This window comes from Oncorhynchus tshawytscha, linkage group LG08, assembly GCF_018296145.1.
Source record: "Oncorhynchus tshawytscha isolate Ot180627B linkage group LG08, Otsh_v2.0, whole genome shotgun sequence".
In the NCBI taxonomy this organism is placed as follows: Eukaryota; Metazoa; Chordata; class Actinopteri; order Salmoniformes; family Salmonidae; genus Oncorhynchus; species Oncorhynchus tshawytscha.
The window spans coordinates 25,663,526-25,686,388 of record NC_056436.1 but is presented as its reverse complement, the minus strand read 5'-3'; the positions used below and the strand labels follow the sequence as shown (position 1 = coordinate 25,686,388).

The 22,863-nt window shown below is 42.4% G+C and overlaps 2 protein-coding genes across 19 annotated transcripts in view; both read right to left on the bottom strand.

Annotated features, from left to right (window-relative positions):
- LOC112246852 (MAP/microtubule affinity-regulating kinase 3-like) overlaps positions 1 to 16,405 on the bottom strand; it is a 35,686-nt gene extending 19,281 nt beyond the window's left edge. For 10 of the 18 annotated variants that reach the window (XR_006083873.1, XR_006083874.1, XM_042325359.1 and 7 more), the window contains exons 1-4: positions 15,063 to 16,405; positions 13,411 to 13,593; positions 13,107 to 13,160; positions 3,190 to 3,238 (exon numbers count right to left, since the gene is read on the bottom strand). Coding sequence is in view for 16 of the 18 variants with exons in the window: in XM_042325359.1 (XP_042181293.1) it covers positions 3,190 to 3,238; positions 13,107 to 13,160; positions 13,411 to 13,593; positions 15,063 to 15,113 (337 nt within the window). In the remaining 2 variants the exon portion in view is untranslated. The remainder of the gene's footprint in view (positions 1 to 3,189; positions 3,239 to 13,106; positions 13,161 to 13,410; positions 13,594 to 15,062) is intronic. The other 8 variants (XM_042325360.1, XM_042325365.1, XM_042325358.1 and 5 more) reach the window with 7 other exon arrangements.
- Positions 16,406 to 16,553: 148 nt separating this feature from the next.
- LOC112246853 (eukaryotic translation initiation factor 5-like) lies at positions 16,554 to 22,532 on the bottom strand. The gene is made up of 12 exons (XM_024415425.2): positions 22,380 to 22,532; positions 21,924 to 22,131; positions 20,956 to 21,235; positions 20,687 to 20,768; positions 20,356 to 20,528; positions 19,734 to 19,845; positions 19,502 to 19,623; positions 19,152 to 19,313; positions 18,765 to 18,926; positions 18,464 to 18,628; positions 18,182 to 18,319; positions 16,554 to 16,908 (listed from the first exon to the last, which is right to left on the bottom strand). Exons 3-12 carry the CDS (start codon positions 21,025 to 21,027, stop codon positions 16,810 to 16,812), a joined length of 1,287 nt encoding a protein of 428 aa, XP_024271193.1. The 5' UTR covers positions 21,028 to 21,235; positions 21,924 to 22,131; positions 22,380 to 22,532; the 3' UTR covers positions 16,554 to 16,809.
- Between the last annotated feature and the right edge of the window lie 331 nt (positions 22,533 to 22,863).

Genomic DNA, 22,863 nt, shown 5'->3' with positions numbered 1-22,863 from the left:
AGGGTGATAGACAGGCTTTAAGAGATGTACAATGTGAGATCAAAAGACAGATACAGTGGGGCAAAAAAGTATTAAGTCAGCCACCAATTGTGCAAGTTCTCCCACTTAAAAAGATGAGGCCTGTAATTTTCATCATAGGTACACTTCAACTATGACAGACAAAATGAGAGAAAAAAATCCAGAAAATCACATTGTAGGATTTTTAATGAATTTATTTGCAAATTATGTTGGAAAATAAGTATTTGGTCAACAACAAAAGTTTCTCTCAGTACTTTGCCCCACTGTACTGGTGAACAAGGAGGCATACAAGCAAAGGGTGGAGAGGACCCCTCTCCTCAGGAAACACAAGGGTGGCCTAGCCAAGGGATTAAATCCATGGCTAGTGCCCCCCACATAGGCAAGGGGAAAACCAGTGCTGACCATGGGAGATGTTTTCTTCTCAAGATTTGAATCAGACAACTTTGTATTGGAGGTAAAACAAACGGAAGCACCATTACAAATGTTTGAGAGAGTTGTTAAACAGTCTGATGTTATAAAGTTGTTCAGGGGATGTAACATAGACAAAAGCCCAGGCCCAGACAAAATAAGTGGACATGTGTTGAATGACTACCGCCCTGTCGCCTTGACATCCTTAGTAATGAAATTCCTTGAGAAACTTGTGGAAAGTAATATTCTCAGCATCACCCAGAAGCTTCTCGACCCATTTCAGTTTGCCTATCAACCTAGCAGAGGAGTTGATGATGCCATTCTTACTCTCCTTAACATGGTCCATAGACATCTAGAGGGGGTATTAACATGGTCCATAGACATCTAGAGGGGGTATTAACATGGTCCATAGACATCTAGAGGGGGTATTAACATGGTCTATAGACATCTAGAGGGGGTATTAACATGGTCTATAGACATCTAGAGCCAAATCCCATGTTAGGGTTCTGTTTGTTGACTTTTCTTCAGCGTTCAACACAATCCAGCCCTACATTCTGGCACAGAGACTCATTCAGGACTTCTCCTTAGATGGGGGGCTGGTTTTGTGGCTGTTGGGACTTCCTGAGCCAACGCTCACAGCGAGTCAAAATTAGGTCCCCATGTGTCGGACATACGCAATACCAACACAGGCTCTCCTCAGGGATGTGTTTTGTCCCTACTCCTGTACACTAATAGTTGTACTAGTTCCCATCCTGACAGACACCTCGTTAAGTTCGCTGATGACACTGCCTTGATCAGCCTGTACTTTGTGTATGATACAAGTCATTTTTCCAACAATTATTTACAGACAGATTATTTCACTGTATCACAATTCCAGTGGGTCAGAAGTTTACATATACTAAGTTGACTGTGCCTTTAAACAGCTTGGAAAATTCCAGAAAATTATGTCATGGCTTTAGAAGCTTCTGATAGGCTAATTTACATCATTTGAGTCAATTGGAGGTGTACCTGTGGATGTATTTCAAGGCCTACCTTCAAACTCAGCTTGACATCATGGGAAAATCAAAAGAAATCAGCCAAGACCTCAGAAAAAAAAATGTAGACCTCCACAAGTCTGGTTCATCCTTGGGAGCTATTTCCAAATGCCTGAAGGTACCACGTTCATCTGTACAAACATTAGTACGCAAGTATAAACAACATGGGACTACGCAGCTGTCATACCGCTCAGGAAGCAGATGCATTCTGTTTCCTATAGATGAACGTACTTTGATGTGAAAAGTGCAAATCAATCCCAGAACAACAGCAGCAACAGCTACCTTGTGAAGATGCTGGAGGAAACCGGTACAAAAGTATCTATATCCACAGTAAAAACGAGTCCTATATCGACATAACCGGAAAGGTCGCTCAGCAAGAAAGAAGCCACTGCTCCAAAACAGCCATAAAAAAGCCAGACTACTGTTTTCAACTGCACATGGGGACAAAGATCGTACTTTTTGGAGAAATGTCCTTTGGTCTGATGAAACAAAAATAGAACTGTTTGGCCATAACGACCATCATTATGTTTGGAGGAAAAAGGGGGAGGCTTACAAGCCGAAGAACACCATCCCAACCGTGAAGCACGGGGGTGGCAGCATCATGTTGTGGGGGTGCTTTGCTGCAGGAGGGATGAGGGATGAAAATGATGTGGATATATTGAAGCAACATCTCAAGACATCAGTCAGGAAGTTAAAGCTTGGTCGCAAATGGGTCTTCCAAATGGACAATGACCCCAAACATACTTCCAAAGTTGTGGCAAAATGTCTTAAGGACAACCAAGTCAAGGTATTGGAGTGGCCATCACAAAGCCCTGACCTCAATCCCATAGAAAATTTGTGGCAGAACTGATAAAGTGTGTGCGAGCACGGTGACCTACAAACCTGACTCAGTTACACCAGCTCTGTCAGAAGGAATGGGCCAAAATTCACCCAACTTATTGTGGGAAGCTTGTGGAAGGCTACCCGAAACGATTGACCCAAGTGAAACAATTTAAAGGCAATGCTACCAAAAGTACTAATTGGGCGTATGCAAACTTCTGACCCACTGGGAATGTGATGAAAGAAGCTGAAATAAATCACTCTGACATTTCACATTCTTAAAATAAAGTGGTGATCCTAAATGACCAAAGACAGGGAATTTTTACTCGGATTAAATGTCAGGGATTGTGAAAAACTGAATTTAAATGTATTTGGCTAAGGTGTAAGTAAACTTCCGACTTCAACTGTAGCCTTGAAGAGCCTGAGGAAACTGAATAAATGTATTTCTCATTTCCTTTGATCACTCCTCCAACTAACCTCTCCACTCCCTCATCTTAGAATGGTGCGTGTGTTGCTGCATACACTCTCTGGCCTACCATTTCTCACATGTGGGCATATTAAACAGGGCACTCGTGCTTATTGGGTATACAGTGTAAAATCAGCCTCCCTGCAGTCTTTTCAGTGAGCTGTTCTAACAGTCTCTGGATGAGTGGCTGAGAGCTCCATGGCTATATATAGTGGAGGTGGGATGGAGAAGAGGCTCCCTCTCGCTCCTTTAAATGGTTATCATTGCACATTTAATTATAACCACATTTGAGCAGAGGAAATCATGACGTACGCGGGGTACAAAATTAAACGCAATTAACAACGTATCCTGTCTCCATCTGTAAGGTGGTGTGTAGTGTATGGTGGTGTGTAGTGTATGGCATTGTGTGGTGTATGGAGGTGTATGCGTGTGTGTTCTGCTTACCTATATTTGGGTGGTTTAAAATCTTCATTATTCTTACTTCTCTGAAGAGCTGCAGGGAGAGAAAATGTATTAATTGTTCGGTGTTGGTTTTCATACTTAGAAAGCATGTAGAGGTCTGTAATTTTTATCATAGGTACACTTCAACTGTGAGAGACGGAATCTAAAACAAAAATCCAGAAAATCGCATTGTATGATTTATAAGTAATTAATTAGCATTTTATTGCATGACATAAGGATTTGATCACCTACCAACCAGTAGGTACATCCCGACTGTATAAAAGACACCTGTCCACACACTCAATCAAACAGACTCCAACCTCTCCACAATGGCCAAGACCAGAGAGCTGTGTAAAGACATCAGGGATAAAATTGTAGACCTGCACAAGGTAGGGATGGGCTACAGGACAATAGGCAAGCAGCTTGGTGAGAAGGCAACAGCTGTTGGCGCAATTATTAGAAAATTAAGAAGTTCAAGATGACGGTCAATCACCCTCAGTCTGGGGCTCCATGCAAGATCTCCCCTTGTGGGGCATCAATGATCATGAGGAAAGTGAGGGATCAGCCCAGAACTACACGGCAGGACCTGGTCAATGACCTGAAGAGAGCTGGGACCACAGTCTCAAAGAAAACCATTAGTAACACACTACGCCGTCATGGATTAAAATCCTGCAGCGCACGCAAGGTCCCCCTGCTCAAGCCAGCGCATGTCCAGGCCCGTCTGAAGTTTGCCAATGACCATCTAGATGATCCAGAGGAGGAATAGGAGAAGGTCATGTGGTCTGATGAGTCAAAAATAGAGCTTTTTGGTCTAAACTCCACTCGCCGTGTTTGGAAGAAGAAGGATGAGTACAACCCCAAGAACACCATCCCAACCGTGAAGCATGGAGGTGGAAACATCCTTCTTTGGGGATGCTTTTCTGCAAAGGGGACAGGACGACTGTACCGTATTGAGGGGAGGATGATGGGGCCATGTATCGCGAGATCTTGGCCAACAACCTCCTTCCCTCAGTAAGAACATTGAAGATGGGTCGTGGATGGGTCTTCCAGCATGACAAAAACCCGAAACACACAGCCAGGACAACTAAGGAGTGGCTCCGTAAGAAGCATCTCAAGGTCATGGAGTGGCCTAGCCAGTCTCCAGACCTGAACCCAATAGAAAATCTTTGGAGGGAGCTGAAAGTCCGTATTGCCCAGTGACAGCCCCGAAACCTGAAGGATCTGGAGAAGGTCTGTATGGAGGAGTGGGCCCAAATCCCTGCTGCAGTGTGTGCAAACCTGGTCAAGACCTACAGGCAACGTATGATCTCTGTAATTGCAAACAAAGGTTTCTGTACCAAATATTAAGTTCTGCTTTTCTGATGTATCAAATACTTATGTCATGCAATAAAATGCAAATTAATTACTTAAAAATCACACAATGTCTCTCACAGTTGAAGTGTACCTATGATAAAAATTACAGACCTCTACATGCTTTGTAAGTCGGAAAACCTGCAAAATCGGCAGTGTATCAAATACTTGTTCTCCACACTATATATATATCTATCTCACACACACACATACACTGAAAAAATATATAAATACAACAATTTCAAAGATTTTACTGAGCAACAGCTCATATAAGGAAATCAGTCAATTTAAATAATTAATGCGGCCCTAATCTATGGATTTCACATGACTGGGAATACAGATATGCATCTGTTGGTCACAGATACCGTAAAGAGTAGGGGCGTGGATCAGAAAACCTGTCGGTCCCTGTTGTGACCACCATTTGCCTCATACATCTCCTTCACAGAGATGATCTGGCTGTTGATTGTGGATCGTTGTCCCACTGCTCTTCAATGGCTGTGAGAAGTTACTGGATATTGGAGGGAACTGGAACACGCTGTCGTAGACCTCGATCCAGAGCATCCCAAACATGCTCAATGGGTGACATGTCTAGTAAGTATGCAGGCCACGGAAGAACTGGGACTTTTTCAGCTTCCAGGAATTGTGTACAGATCCTTGCGACATGCTGAAACATGAGGTGATGGCGGTGGATGAATGGCACGACAATGGGCCTCAGGATCTCGTCACAGTATCGCTGTTCATTCAAATTGCCATCGATAAAATGCAATTGTGTTCGTTGTGTAACTTATGCCTTCCCATACCATAACCCCACCATGGGGCACTCAGTTCACAACGTTGACATCAGCAAATCACACACCCACAAGACGCCATATACGTACGTGGTCTGCGGTTGTGCAGCCAGTTGGACGTACTGCCAAATTCTCTAAAACGCAGTTGGAGGCAGCTTATGGTATTGAAATTAACATTAAATTCTCTGGCAACAGCTCTGGTGGACATTCTTGCAGTCAGCATGCCATTGCACGCTCTCTCAGTCAAAACTTGCGACACCTGTGGCATTGTGTTATGACAAAATTTCACATTTTAGAGATTCCTTTTATTGTCCCCAGCACAAGGTGTACCTGTGTCTTGATATGCCACACCTGTCAGATAAACTAATTTGTGCACAACATTTGAGAGAAATAAGCTTTTTGTGCATATGGAACATTTCTGGGATACGTGATGACAGACACTGATGTGGTTTTCGCTTAAAGAGCAGTTCTCTGAGAAAATGTATCTCTGCCCAAATATTTCCCAAGCACTAGTCTGGTTTTTACAAACATCTAGAATACATTGTTGTGCTATTAAAGAAGTTGAAGTGAAGTTACGATTATTGTCCTCGCCTATCTTTCAGAACCTTAGACTTTACCGGTATCAACGTTATTTGAGCAAGACACCTACACACACAGAAACAAGACAAATGCTCCATAACCATTAGAGAGTGATCTGAGTTGTGTCAGAGCCAAAAATGCTCTTTAGGGTTCAATCTCAGTGGGAATAAAATAACTAAGTGCTATTTATTATTGATCCTCCTTTACGACAGCTCACTGTGCTCCCATCCCCCCTTCCGCCCATAAAATAATAAAAGTCATCCATATTTAAAAGAGCAGGAGCCGTGCCTGATGCTGTGCCATGTACTGGCCTTTCTATCTTCTACTGTGCCTCCTGGCATTACCCAATACAAGGTGCTGCAGCAGTCAATGCATAGGAGGAAATATATCACCATGTCTGGAACATACAGCTTAATGCCATCCTAACTGGTCACGCGTCAAGAAACACAGACACGACACGCTCTATTCTGGGGAAGCCAGGATGTTTGGAGGATGACAGACCAGGGTAGTGTTCACATTGAAACCCAACCTGAACATCGTTCATCTCCAAGTCTCTCAACTGAATAGTATGATTTCCGGTTTAGCTAAAATACTAAAGGGTTAATTAAACTTCAACAGAAAAACACTCTGAACACGATAGTAACAAACAAGCGTAGATTCGACTTGGTTCTTCCTTGCTAGGGGAAGAGAAGTCTTAGCCTTGGCTTGAGGTCTAGCTCACTTTCATTACACTCTTTCCATTATACCCCTCTACCCATTTTTATAGCAAAATATTCTCAGAGTGCTGGGTAAACATAGAGAAATAAGTGTTGTATTTGCATTTATTAGGGATCCCCATTAGAGCTACTCTTCCTGGGGTCCAAACACATTAAGGCACCTACATCACACAAAAGATAAAACAGTACATGATGTAACATTATTACACCACTACAATACAAAATGTATAACACCACCGCAAAGTGTCAGATCTGGAGGAAACCTGGCACCATCCCTACGGTGAAGCATGGTGGTGGCAGCATCATGGTGTGGGGATGTTTTTCAGGGACTGGGAGACTAGTCAGGATCGAGGGAATGATGAACGGAGCAAAGTACAGAGAGATCCTTGATGAAAACTTGCTCCAGAGTGCTCAGAGCCTCAGACTGGGGCGAAGATTCACCTTCCAACAGGACAACGACCCTAAGCACACAGCCAAGACAATGCAGAAGTGGCTTTGGGACAAGTCTCAATGTCCTTGAGCGGCCCATCCAGAGCCCGGACTTTAACCCGATCTAACATCTCTCAAGAGACCTGAAAATAGCTGTGCAGCAACCCTCCCCATACAACCTGACAGAGCTTGAGAGGATCTGCAGAGAAGAATGGGGGAAATCCCCAAATACAGGTGTGCCAAGCTTGTAGTGTCATATCCAAGAAGCCTCAAGGTTGTAATCGCTGCCAAATGTGCTTCAACAAAGTACTGAGTAAACGGTCTGAATAACTAATAAATGTTTTTGCTTTGTCGTTATTGGGTATTGTGTGTAGATTGATGAGGGATCAAAAAAACAATTTAAGACATTTTAGGATAAGGCTGTTAAGGTAACAAAATCTGGAAAAAGTCAAGGGGTCTGATTCATTTCCAAATGCACTGTACCTGATGTGGAGTAGAGTTCCATGTAGTCATGGCTCTATGTAGTACTGTGCGCCTCCCATAGTCTGTTCTGGACCATTTTCCATGTCATGGATAGGCAGGCAGACAGACTTATCATTGTTTCGTAAAAAACTGAGTTCCCCTATGTGTGGTTGCTGGATGGGTTTCGTGGTGTTCTCTAGAGAAAACCATAGGGAACAGACAACACTATCCTTAAAGCAGTATTGACAGGCTTATGTAGTGATAAAGAGTGGAACCGGTCAGTTCTTACACACACACACACACAAACAGACCACATGGGAACCACCAGGCTAAGGCACCATAACAAAACATCACAATAGACACAACACTTCTATGTAGATTGTGCTGCCAACAATCCAGGCTTACCAGTAAGGCTGGGAATTGTCAGGGACCTCATTATACCATATTATCACAATACTTCAGTTTCGATACGATATGTATTGCATTTCTCATGATTCTATATCTATTGCAATTCGATATTGTGATTGTATTACATTTCGATGTTCCAAACATATTGCTCACCATACGTCTTCTGCAGAGGGACAAGATAAAATTAGTTTTGGTCAGTCATGGAATTAAAAGTGCTGAAAACAAATTGGCTCCCTATTTAAAAAGAAGATGGCGAACAATCTATGAAGGACAAATACTGGAGTTTTGGTGCAGATACAGCCAGTCAAAAACAATATTGCAATATTGTCAAAACTATACAATATAGTGTCATAAACTGTATGGATTTTTTCCCCCATCACTACTTACCAGTGCACTAATATATGGATCAGTAACCTATACTTATGCTACAAGGCTAATTGTCATAGCAGGTCCCATTTCAACAGTCAGTTCGACATTTATTTGTGAGCACTGCTTCTGCTCTCATTAGCCTATACTGAACTTAAAACAGGTTTAGTGCTGCTCTGTGGTAACTTTATGAGAAGGGAGTAGGAGAGCAGTAGAAGAAGAGGCCACACCACACCAGACTCCAAACATCTGAGAATCAACTGTTTACATTTAATCAAAGGCTTTGGCCATTTCCCTAACCATTGCCCTCTAAACTGGGCAACAACAGCCTGGCCTGGTCATGTGACCTTCAGCGAAGCGAGGGAGTGAGTTAGGGAGGAATGGAGGTGAAAAGATTACAATGAGCTTGTCACGGATGTGAGCTCTTCCAAACTATTAAAAACCGAGGATGAAAACAAAGATTTCGGCTTAAGACCATTTTTTGATTTTACTGTCCCAATAACAGAACCACACACATTTTGCAGTCTCCTCTTCTCAGTGTACCTGGACCTCTTAGATTTGTTGGTGCTGAAGAGGTAGAGTTCCTTTTGTTCACAAATCATCACCTAAGTCAGACAAGGGGATTTCAATAGGCAAAGGCAACATTTAAAGAAGATATTGATAGCTTTGTAATACTAAAAATGAGTTACATCAAGTGCCCAACACAACATGACTATTCCTAGGGGCTATTACTAAATTGTTAACAGAAGCTCCATGTGTTGTGTGTTTCCAACAAGCCACCTCATAAAGAGCCTCATGATTCAGATAGGGCTCAATGAAATTTGTTTTAATCAAATCACATTTTATCTGTCACATGCGCTGAATAAAACAGGTGTAGACCTTACCGTGAAATGCTTACTTACGAGCCCTTAACCAACAACGCAGTTCAAGAAATAAGAGTTTAGTAAAAACATTGACTAAAAACATTTACTAAATAAACTAAAGCAAAAAATACAATAAAAAGTAACACAATAATAGTAACACAATGGGGGAAACGGCACCGATTCAATGTGTGGGGGTACAGGTTAGTAGAGGTCATTTGTACATGTAGGTAGGGGTAAAGTGACTATGCATAGAAAATAAACAGCGAGTCACAGCAGTGTGAAAAAACAAAGGCGGTGGGGGGGTCAAAGTAAATAGTCCAGGTGACCATTTGATTAATTGTTCAGCAGTCTTGTGGCTTGGGGGTAGAAGCTGTTAAGGAAACTTTTGGACCTAGACTTGGCGCTCCGGTACCGCTTGCCGTGGGGTAGCAGAGAGAACAGTCTATGACTTGTGTGACTGGAGTCTTTGACCATTTCTGGGGCCTTTCTCTGACACTGCCTAGTAGATACAGTTGCAGTCGGAAGTTTACATACACTTACATGCTGATCAGACCGGACACGTCGCAAAATAAATTTAGAAATCCATGTTATTCAATTATTGCACCCACACTGCTCGTGCGCGCCAACGAGCGTCTGCGATGCCAAGGGCTAAAATAGAAGTCCTTTCTATTTCTGATGCAGATCGCGCTGCAAGTCCTTCCTCTCCCATCTACTCATTGGTTTATAGAAGCAGGTACCACGTGCCATCTCCTCATTGGTCATACCCACGTGGCTGATTGAAAGACGAACTGTTTTGCCGGTCGTCATGGTAATACTATGAAAGTTTAGATGCAATCACCATATAAGTTCAAAGATGAAAAAGCCTGGAAGGAGGAGAGATGACAAGAAACGATTCAGTTGACTGTGTGGATTAATTGTCGGAGTAGAGGTCCTTGTGCATTTCAGGTAAAATAACAACTCAATGTTTATATCTCAGAACAAATTAGCTAGCACCAGCAAGCTAGCTAAATAGGACACATCAGTTTAGCAAGTGCAAGCTAACTAGCTAAATTGTCATACATGTTTAATGCTTTTCAACCTGTCCCCAAATTAATGTCATTGTTTCAGAGTTTGTTTTGACATTTTCACCTGCGTGTCGTGATGGCGTTTGGTGTAGGGGGACAAAATAAATGTATGCACGATAGCGCACGCGCACAGCCGGATTGGGTTCCGTATTAGGTTGGAGTCAAAACTCATTTTTCAACCATTCTACAAATTTCTTGTTAATTAACTATAGTTTTGGCAAGTCGGTTAGGACTTCAACTTTGTGCATGACAAGTAATTTTTCCAACAATTGTTTACAGACAGACTCACTGTATCACAATTCCAGTGGGTCAGAAGTTCACATACACTAAGTTGACTGTGTCTTTAAACAGCTTGGAAGATTCCAGATAATGATGCCATGGCTTTAAAAGCTTCTGATAGGCTAATTGACTGGAGGTGTACCTGTGAATGTATTTCAAGGCCAATCTTCAAACTCAGTGCCTCTTTGCTTAACATCATGGGAAAATCAAAAGAAATCAGCCAAGACCTCAGAAAAAAATTGTAGATCTTCACAACTCTGGTTCATCCTTAGGAGTAATTTCCAAATGCCTGAAGGTACCACATTCATCTGTACAAACAATAGTACGCAAGTATAAACACCATGGGACCACGCAGCTGTCATACCACTCAGGAAGGAGACACATTCTGTCTCCTAGAGATGAATGTACTTTTGTGTGAAAAGTGCAAATCAATCATCGATGCACTAACTGATGAATATTATCCGTGTCGCCGTTTAGCCACGACTCGGTGAAACATGATATTATAGTTTTTAATGTCCAGTTGGTAGGATAGTCGCGAACGGATATCCAGTTTATTTTCCAGTGATTGCATGTTGGCCAATAGAACGGATGGTAGAGCTGGGTTACCCACTTGCCGACAAATTCTAACAAGGCACCCTGATCGCCACCCCCTGTATTTCCGTATTTTCTTCACACGACTGACAGGGCCTGGTCTCGGAGAAACATTTTATCCTTCACATTGGGTGAGTAATGGCTGTTCTGATATCCATAAGCTATTTTTGTTCATATGAGATGGTAGCAGCAGCATTATGTACAAAATAAGTTACAAACAATGCAAAAGAAAAACACAAAATAACAGTTGGTTAGAAGCCCGTAAAACGGCAGCCATCCCCTCTGGCGCCATTGTAAGAGATTTTTGTAATCTTTGCACGCTTCTGTTCTCCGTTTTGTTTTTCCAGGTTTTCAACCAAATTGGATGTTCTAAGTCCACAAAAATGCTTAAACCACATCAGGAGACCACTTTTGAGGTCTGGAAAAATCTACGAAATTTAGATTTTTGGGTGTAGTTACCCTTTATTTCAAGTACGCACCAGCCAGTGACCGTTGTTTGGTTAATGATGTTTCTGTAGCGCTCATGTGATTGCAGTTTGCAAAACAAACGGCCGTTGGATTGATGCAAATAATCATATCATTCTGCCAGGTAGGGATAGGCCACTTTGTAGTTAGCATTTCATTGAGAAGGTCTTTGGGAAAGACTTTCTATCTCTACCAGAAGGTCATCAATAGCATCATTTAAAAAATGTAGAAATATATACACACACACACAGGGGCATTCCTGTGCTGTTTCAAAAAGTTGCAGGACAAAGACGAATCACTGATGCATTTTGTCTTATTACTAACATGGGCAAATTAATGAATTTTAGAATAAATTCAATATATTTATACTGAATAAAAATATAAACGCAACACGTAAAGTGTTCGTCCCATGTTTCATGAGCTGAAAAAAAAGAAAAAAGAAAAAAAAAATTCACAGAAATGTTCCATACGCACGAAAAGCTTATTTATCTCAAATTATGTGCACAAATGTGTTTACATTTCTCCTTTGCCAATATAATCCATCCACCTGACAGGTGGGGCATAAGCAAGGAGCTGATTAAACAGCATGATCATTACACAGGTGCACCTTGTGCTGGGGACAATAAAAGGCCACTTTAAAATGTGCAGTTTTGTCACACAACACAATTCCACAGATGTCCCAAGCTTTGAGGGAGTGTGCAATTGGCATACTGACTGCAGGAATGTCCACCGCAGAGCCCAGTACCTCCACATCCGGCTTCTTCACCTGCGGGATGTCGGAGGAGGGGTGGGTTGATGAAAAGTATTTCTGTCTGTAATAAAGCCCTTTTTATGGGGAAACTCATTCTGATTGTCTGGGCCTGGCTCCCCAGTGAGTGGGCCTATGCTCTCCCAGGCGAACCAATGGCTGCGCCCTGCCCAGTCATGTGAAATCCACAGATTAGGGCCTAATTAATTTCTTTAAATTGACTGATTACCTTATATGAACTGTAACTCAGGAAAATCTTTGAAATTGCTGCATGTTGAGTTTATATTTTTGTTCAGTGGTTGATTTCCTACTGAAGTTCAATACACTTTTTACATTGTTGAATTCCATTTTAATGTCTGGATTCTGTGATTCTGTCCACAACGCTGATTTTATAGGGCCCTACTCAGAGTTTCTGTTGACTTAGCACAGCCTATGTCAAAGGACCTGTCTTTAAATACAAAGCACCGAATCAATGGTGCTTTGGAAAAACAGATGGAAACTACAGCTAAGCAGCGAGTGAGAGAGATGCTTACTCTGAGTCTCAGTGGGGCAGGCAGAATACCAACGACCACCCCAGCACCCTGGGTAAGCCCTGGTCATGCTCTCTGTCTGTCTGTCAAACCCTGCCTGCTGCAGCACATCAGTCATATCAATAATGCCCTCTGACTGGCAAAAACCACCACCAGGGCACAGGCACAGGGCCAAAACTACACAGGTCAGTGGTTACACAGCCACGATAAAAAATGATCTAGTTTTCCACACAACCTCAATAAGTGTACTGGGAATCACAGCCACACAGGGAGGATCCTTACCTTTTGAAGGCTGTTTGGATTCAGTTGTGTCTTATCGATAATCTTTATTGCCACCTGAGGAGAGAGCAAAAACAAAGTGTGTAAACAATTATGCTCTGAGGACCCTTCACTGGGATCAACACAGCACACACATACATAACTTATCTTTTATTTTTATGTCCCCCACTTATGAACAAGATACAATTCATATTTGCACAACAAGAACAATGCTATTGAGAGGGGAAAGAATAGACTAGTGAAGCTAGGTAAACCAGAAAGGGGCTACAGCAGCCTGTCCTGCTGCAGGCCTAGTCTTTCCTCTCACCTCTCTGCCAGTGAGGATGTGACGGGCCAGCTTGACCTTGGCGAAGTTGCCCTTCCCAATGGTCTTCAGGAGTCGGTAGTTCCCCACATGAGGCTGCTCGTCGGCACCAGAGTTCCTGGTGCGTACCCCTGAGCGGACAGAGCGAGCGGTGACCTCCTGGCGCCCATTGCTGTGAGACGTATGCTGTGGACATACACAGACAGACATGAGTAGAACAGCGCGCTGTGGATGGACTCAAGGACGGACAGACAGACAAAGGAGTGGAACATCTCTGCACTAGCAGTGGCTCATGCTTGGGATTCCATCCACTGTAAGGTTCCAAAACAACTCTCCTATTAATTAAATCTTTACTGAACAGATTATAATCAAGCTAACCAAGCGGGTAAAGAAAGGTTAGTGTAGGTGACTGACTAATGCAGCCTGATTATCAAGTGTATGTACAGCATACTGATGTTCTGACCCTGGTTAAAAGCCCACAACAGCCCACCCCAAAATCAGATAGATACTTTTCTATGGGTCAGTATCGACTCCAACCCAGGTCAGCTCCATTAGCAGGGCCTGCTCTGTTCTCTAACTCCGCCCTAACAACCCCACCCCTAACCTGAGCATCAGTGGTTACTTGGCCGCACAGCTACACCACAGACAGTTGGAGTTGTGGGAAAGATGTACAGCGCTGAACTTGATGAAAAGGAAAAACATAGATTAAAATGATTCTGATGTTTGCATTGATTAGGATGTTACCAGTAAGAACGCATTAGATTCAGCAGAACGCTGCGCTCCTCAGTCTGTTGGACAAGGCTAGACTTCCAGTATAGCCAACTATAACACTGGGTTACAGTGCTGTTATCACTCACAGGGAATGCCAGGGATGCTTTATTTTCTGTTGTGATCCACTAACAACCTATCTAAATGTGAGAACAATTCACCTCTTATAAACTGCATTAAGTAGGTCACACTTTAAAAATATATATATACCCTGGGAATATGTTTCAATATAATATTCCTTTCTTATGAACCAGAATGGATGACAGGATACAGAGTATCAGAGCATCTAGATACAACTGCATGACATCAAAATCTAATTAACAAAAATACATTCCAAGAGAGGCATCATCCTCATTTGGCTAAATTAAAATTACTGGTAGCCTACTGAGATTTTTATTAAAATGTCCTTACTTACTACACTGATGGGGTGTCTTCATTGCTTGCTGGATACTCTGAGCAAGAATGAAAACTGTCAGACGATTGTCATTGAACTAAAGTGGTGGGAAATATCAGTGTAAGCCTATATCATTGATAGCAAGCAATTGAACTTGAAAACCAGTCAGAACCTAGTCTAACAGGTAAGGTTGTTTGGATGGAGATACAAATGAGTAGGCTATTTATCACTATCCACAGTCCAAACAGAGCATCTGGCGTGACATCAGGTAATATATAAGATTACAGCCAGGGCGTGCACGGTAGAGGACTTTGTTTGTGCCGAACATATGCCTGTCTCCCGCGTGACACAATGTATCGAACACTCAGATACAATGTAACCAGTATGTAAAACCATATGATACAATGTAAGAGAAATAGTTTCGTGGTTAGGCCTACTTTCTATTGTCAGAGACAACACACCTCTAACTGGCTAATAATAACAGTTTACTTACGCTCTCCGTCTCTTTCTCATTGACTGTAGGTAGAGGAGTTTTTGTTGACATTTTCTCGTTGAAATGTTGTCTATTTCCCTATATTCTGCACCTCCTTTGGCAATACGAGGGGAGGCGATTGTATTCTTGCATTTGGACACAAACCATGAATTCGGCAACTGTCTCAACATCGGTCCATCCAATCCAAATGTGTCTCAAGATGTCCCGAAGACGCAGACAGAATTGAATGACATGTATTTCCCTATAACGCTCCTCGGCAGCAGGGCATTCGCCCTATCGTTCTTTATGTTCAGAATTAAGTATCAACTATTTTTCATTGCAAAAAATACAATACATTAGCTGTTAAATTGAACTAAACTGAGGCTGATCGACTCCAATCTAGGCTACTCAGAGTGGATTGCGGATGGTTCGGATGTCACCGCTCCCAAAATCGCAATTTTGTTATGTTATCCGTGTGTGCCTTGATATCTGTCTGTATTCCTGGGTTTCAGAATTGTTGAGATTTTGGACTTGCTGTCGGTTCTATTTCTTCCATCTTCGATTCCGAATGAAACTAGTGTTTTAGGTGGGAGCAAAATGGCTACCACTCACGGGCTCTGTTGGATCGGCCCAAATCCTGTCTGATAGTGATGGGTCGTTCGCGAACGGCTCTTTTTGGCGAACGTTAGGAACCGAATCGCATCGGCTAAAGGGCCTTTTATTTGGCTCCCCGATTTGCGTACTGCTACTGCTTTTTTAAGCGTCAAAACGATAATCTGCAAATAAATTACAAAATCATTCTCTGAAGAGGATTCATTGCAGAAACAAAATGAGCACGTCAATCTAGTCAATTTGGCAAACAAATGAAGGCGATCAAAATTTGTCCAGGTAAAATTTTATTTCAACGTGCATATCACGGCCTGACAATGGTAGACGCCTTTTTTGGTTTTATGTGCACGTTTTCCCCTGGTTCTTGTGCTATTTTCAAGCATTTAAAATACTTGGTCCGGAATGCCATCACTGCCTCAGAGATCACTACTGTCTAATGGCAGACGTGAGGAAACAAGCGACCCCTTGGCGCTCAGTAGACAGTGATGGTAGCACTATCACTGCTCAGTGATTCACAATGACAGATTGGAATTAAAGTTTATGCCTTACCTACAGAAACCATGAGTCAGGGCTCATGCTTCCAAAAGTAGCTTTGTTATGACTGGATAGGCTGTTGCAATATACAATATACTGAAAACAACTGGGATAAGGAGTCACCCTGATGTGTCATAATTCCAGTGTTTTCTGTGCTCTCCTTTTTCAAAAAAGTTTTGAATTCAATATCTGCCAAGATGGCACTGCTGACTTGTCAAGGAGGGAATACCAATGCAGTGTTTAGTGACATCCCTAGTGGGCATGTAGTTTACACATACACCACTTATCTCAGACAAGTTCAAGAATCCCATTAACAATTAACCGAAGGTTGTTTATCAGTGACTAAATTGACATTTTTTTAAACAGTTGTGGATAGCAAAACATTTAATAACTGGAAAAAAATACAACAGAAAATCTACAAAAATAATGCAGTCAAGTAAATTCCCAAAATACACCAATATCGCATAAATCAAATGTCTCAAAATTACAGCATTAATGTAAAGTGACTAATAGCACTATGTTAACAAAAGCAGTGAGGTTATGGGAAAAGGAGAGTAGCGCTGGCAATTTGGCAGGATGAGAAAATGTGATTCAAAACTACAACTTCTCAAAATGGCCTCCTTGTTTAAATTGCATCAATATCAAAGTAGTCCTCTTCCTCGTCAGGCTTGTCCGGTTTTACGGTCTCCACTTTCAGTTCCCGAGCAGAAGAATCATATACAACCTGAGAGAGCAGGATGGAAAATAAGAGCGTTTATTTGTGTATTATACTGGCGTCAAAACTCAAACCTTTATCTCCACAATTTTGTGATATCCAAAATGGTAGTTAGTCTTGTCCCATCCCTGCAAACACGACCCTGCCAAGCCACACTGCCTCTTGACACACTGCTTGCTTAAGCCGGAAGCCAGCCGCACCAATGTGTCTGATAAAACACTGTCCAGCTGGCGATCAAAGTCAGCTTGCAGGTGCCCGGCCCGCCACAAGGAGTCACTAGAGCAGGATGGGAAAATGAAATCCCGGCCAGCCAAACCCTTCCTAACCTGGTCTTGCCTTGTTCTGAACCAATTGTAATTTTACGAGGTCCCTCTGTGGCACCTGACCACACGACTGAACAGTAGTCCAGGTGTGACAAAACTAGAGCCTGTAGGCCCTGCCTTGTTGATAGTTGTTAGAAAGGCATAGTAGCACTTTATTATAGACAGACTTCTCCCTATTTTACCTACTGTTGTATCAACATGTTTTGACCATGACAGTCAACTTACTCAATTTCTACATTTATTGCAAGAAATAGTTGAGGTTTAGAGTTTAGTGAATGTTTTGTCCCAAATACAATGCTTTTAGTTTTGGAAATATTCAGGGTTAACTTATTCCTTGCCACCCACTCTGAAACTAACTGTAGCTCTTTGTTGAGTGTTGCAGTCATTTCAGTCTAGAGTAGAGAGTTGAGACATCCGCATACATATACACACTGGCTTTACTCAAGGCCCGTGGCATGTCGTTAGTAAAGATATTAAAAAGTAAGAGGTCTGGACAGCTACCCTGGGGAATTCCTGATTCTACCTGGATTATGTTGGAGGCTTACATTAAAGAACACCCTCTGTTCTGTTACAAGAAAATCTTTATCCACAATATAGCAGGGGTTTGTAAAGCCAAAACTTGTGTTTTTCCCATCAGCAGACTACGTTCGTTAATGTCAATAGCCGCACTGAAGTCTAACAATCATCAATCTCCCTCAGCCACTCATCAGTCGAGTGGCGCAGTGGTCTAAGGCACTGCATCTCAGTGCTAGAGGCATCACTACAGACACCCTGGTTTGAATCCAGACTGTATCACAACAGGCCGTGATTGGGAGTCCCATAGGGCGGCGCACAATTGGCCCAGCGTCGTCCGGGTTTGGCCGGTGTTCACTAAGCATATCCTAGTAGCCCAACTCAAAACCACAAAGTATAAACTGTGCAAGCTATGAAAATATATCAGTGGACAGTCTGACCAGTACCTCCACATTTTCATCCTCTGCCTCTTCTTCCTCACTGCCCTCGCTCTCTTCCTCCGCCTCCTTCAGCCACTTGATGAAAGGAGCTGCCTTCACATGGATCTCTTTGGCAAGTTCCTTAGAGACATATTTCTTAGACACCTGAAATATATAAAGCAATGACACAAATTTTAATGACAAAAAGTTATATTTTAAAAGAAACTAGGTATTAGGGTGATCAGTCTGACATGCAACTGTATTGAACCGTGTGTTAGAGCATGTACAAGTTTAACCACACACACACACCTTCTCTGCCCAGGACAGTATTACATCCTCCTCCACTAGATCAGCATCATACAGGTCTTTGAGTATGACAGGCACACGGGGCAGCAGCTGGGCTTGGTGCAGCTTTACCAGGCACTCAAATCCTCCCAGGAGGTATTTCTGGGCCTTCTTATTATTCACACAGAACTAAAGACAAAAAGTAACAAAACCACAATCAATTTTGCAAGGTTTTGGTCAACTTTGTCCCCTCTTGAACACATTACCACAGTGGTAAGAGGTTATGACTGAGGTCAACTGTAACAATGGGGGTTTGAAGACTCACGCGAAGGAAATGGCGTTTGTATTTCTTTATCTGGTCACGGATGTTTTCGTCGAACAGTAGTTCGCTCAGGATCAGCGGTCCCATGGCCGTCACATCCAGACGCTCTGCCTCTGCCAAGATCTCCTTATCTGCTGCATCAATAGCGCCATCCTCCCTTTTTTGCTGGAAAAAATAACCAGAGAAAGCTTTTAACGTGATTTTCAAAATAGCCCCTAAGAAGCACAAAGATTGCTGTGTTGAATAGGGAAAAAATGATTTATGGCCAGTCAAAACTTCTAGGTCACCATCATAAAACATTCACTCATTGTACCCCTATATCAATGAGAAATTTTCACAATGGATCACCGACTTTCATTGTCCTTATAATTGATTTCAGGCACAACTTACTTTGACAAAGTTATAGAATATGTTGACCCTCTCCTCCAGGGTCTTCTCCAGGTCCTCACTGAGGGTCAGGTTTTTGGCATGGGCACTGATCTCCTCCATTCTTCTTCTCTGTGCCTCCTCCGTGGTCTCCTCTGCCCAATCCTCATCATCATCATCACCGTCCTGATATACAACACACGTTCTCAAGGGATCAATAGCTGCTAGACAGACAGGCTTGGGTTACTGACAGACTAGTCCTTCAGAACAATAATAGCTTGGAGGGGGGTGATGGAGGTTGGTTCCCCCTATTCAACCACTAGCATTAAGAACTTAAACTGACATGGCTTGCACACATTAATGAGGATACTCACCACGACAACAGGGGCATCTATGTCATTATGGTTCCCAGCCTCTCCGCTGCCAGAGCCATTTTCCTTGTCCTTCTTACGGTTCTTCTTCTCTTTTTTCTCCTTCACAGATCCAGGTTCATTTTCTGTTGAGAAAAACCATTGGCGCTTTGTCACTCAACAGGCCACATATCAGACTTGACTTTAAGATAAGAAAAACAAACCGGTCATGGGCAAATTCTTATTGTGTACTTACCTGGTGGGTTTTTGAGGATAAACGTGCAGAGCTTGTGTCGAGTGTCTAACATGCCACGGTACCCACAGGCCTTACAGGAGTTACCAATGGTTTGTTTCTTAGGATTGATATGCTGCAATGAAAGGTCAACCAACCTATTAACATAATCACTCTTTATACCACCCATAATAGACAAGCAATCACATACCCAAAACAGACCATAACTGCATTGCAGGAGAAAAAGCCACTCGATCCCAAATGGCTGGGGCATGCACAAGCAGGACCCACAAAGGCAGATGTAGCACAAGCAGGACCCACAAAGGCAGATGTAGCACAAGTCAATGTTGGCAGGATGTCAAATAAATCTACATAAAACCAAGTCTTTATTATATCTACACGCCTCAGGAAGGACATAACGCACTACACCGGGAGTGAATTAAAAGACATGATTTTTAAAAAGGAAGAAACACTACCAGGAAAATAACTGACCAACATCTGTGGCTTTGATATATTAAAAAAAAGTCAAATTATTTTGCAAAGTCCCACATATAAATGCACTCAACACATTTAATTCCTGTCCCACTCTTGACAACACTACTCAAACACCCACCACAGAGGACAAATATGTTCATAAAATATTTACCAAATCGGTTTCAGGGTTATCACACTCAGGACACAGCACAAATTTACGGATAAATATGTCAAGCATGTCCTGCAACTTGTTCGCCTCATGGGATCCGTTGACGATGAAGCGGTCATTCTTTGCATCAAACTGGGTCTGCGCACCAAGCTCACAACCAAAAAACTTGGTCGGATCTGCAAAGAGGATATGAGTTGCAATCAACATTCAGCTAATGGATGGTTATGCACACAACAGATACCTAACATTTAGTGAAGGTAACATATCAATGTATGGTGCGAGTCAACATAACCATTTTAGAATCAACACTATGGTAGTGGGGAGGTCAACTTACATGTTGGAGGCCGACTCAGTGCCTTTGCAACATCAGTCATGTTGACAATGACCGTCTTGATTCCATTTCCCTTGCCCTCAACCTGGACACAAATCAAACCACAAAAACCATAAATAACTTAACAGAATCATTTTGCAAATGGACCACCATTGAGTCATGCACATTTAATTGGAAAACATACAACTGACCAAGCATGCGAATATCAAGAATGTTGAATGACAATGCTATTTTCCTGACAGGATCATGACAAGATTATACCAGATAATCACCTTAGCAATCAGACGGGGCATCTTGTAGCGATAGAACTGGTCTGCCACGCTGCGGTTGACGTTGACCGACATTTTGACTGGCTACTAGCACTATCAGTAAGATAAAAAGCTCTTGAATGGGGATTTTTTGGGATCTTCTGTCTGGAAAAGAGGGGATGACATAAACGACTGCAAGCGTGCTCAGTCTCTGACATGAAAAATAGTTTGCCACTGTGGCTGCAAGCGCCTTGATCGTAGACTAGGTTTCCTCCACACAGGTTCCAACAGCTGCGCAACAGCTCTGAAAAGAGGGGAGAAAAGCATGGACATCAACTCTAGTTCCACAGAGATTGATAACTTCCTTGATGGCAATGGCTTTTATTGAATACCTATATAAGTAGCCTATATAATTATCTGACTTGACCTTTTAGTTACAACCTGTATGTATAGTTGTTGGGTATGTAGCTAGCTACCCAATGTGTCAAAAGTTATTGTGGCTCTTGTGAAATGTCGCCACTGACATTGTCAAACTCAATTACGAGACGAGACCCCGTGTGGCTCAGTTGGTGGCGCTTGCAACGCCTATGTTGAGTTCGATTCCCACAGGAGGCCAGTACGAAAACGTATGCACTAGCTAACAGATAGCCAACTGATCTCGCTTTGCCGTGAGCTAAAACACAGCAAACGTGTTTAACGTTAACACATGTATGTATACGCATTCTTTCACTTCGATATACAAAGAGATCGGGTTGATTAGCAACCGGGATGAATTGATGAATCTAGGTAAGTTTGCGCTGCAGAGTGCGTCATGATTTATCAGATGGCACGAGTGATGGGAGACGCCATTTTGATATTCTTATTTAGCCGAGACATAACTACGCCACGAATTTCACTAGAAAAAAGTAGCTACATCGAAATATACATACAAAAACAAAGCGTATATATTGACGTCAGCTGCATAATTCTATAGCTGGTCGTTATGCACTCACCGTTTTCGTAAAACAAAGACATAAACAACGATGGTCGTCCAAGAGGCACAGTGAAGTGTTGCCTAGTACTGCTGCTGCCAATAGCTGGTGTGTTGCTGGGATTGTAATTCAATGATGCAAGGTGGCAGAATTTCGGAGGTGATTAACGATCTAGCAGATTCTTGCCCCTGTTGTGAAAATATTCGGGACGCCGTCAGAGTTGGGGTGTCTAAGAAAAAACAAAAATGAGTTAGTCAGCAGAAACTAGTTCGATACAGCGACTAACGTTAGCTAGCTAAACACGTTTCGATACACTCGCGCTAACGTTAGAAAGCTAGCTTTTTGTATGTTGCCGTTAGTTAACTAGCTTTGGCTAAATACAACATGGACTCAACTCAGACATATCATACAACAATTATTAGTTAGCTAGCTAGACACTTAGCTATCAGATGGACGATAGTAAAATTGATTCGCTACCTCTCGAACGTTCTCTCAGACAGGATGATTATTCTGTAGCCAAAACGTGAACTTCTTCTTCGGATTAAGTTTAACGGCGGTTGGCACCCAATAAATGTTGCATTACCGCCACCTACTACTAGACTGTAGTACAACTCCCTTATACTTTGCTTGAAGAAACAAATAACCATAACATCTAAGTTAACACTGTACGCACAAAAAAAGGACACCCCCCCTACTCCACTATTTAAATCTATTTAGTCCTACCTCAGGTCAACAAGCTGAAAGGATGGGACAGCACCACTTAACACACCCAGGAACTCGTATGATGTCAAGTCTCGAACACCCAAATACCTCTCTGCAGCTGACACTACAACCTCAATTTTCTGCAACTTACGTTCCAACCTTGCAGTACAGTTGATAACCATTGCTATAAATGCTAAAAAATCCAATCTTACTGAAACATATATTACTTGTTGGCCTATCCTTCTGTACTGGTACAAAT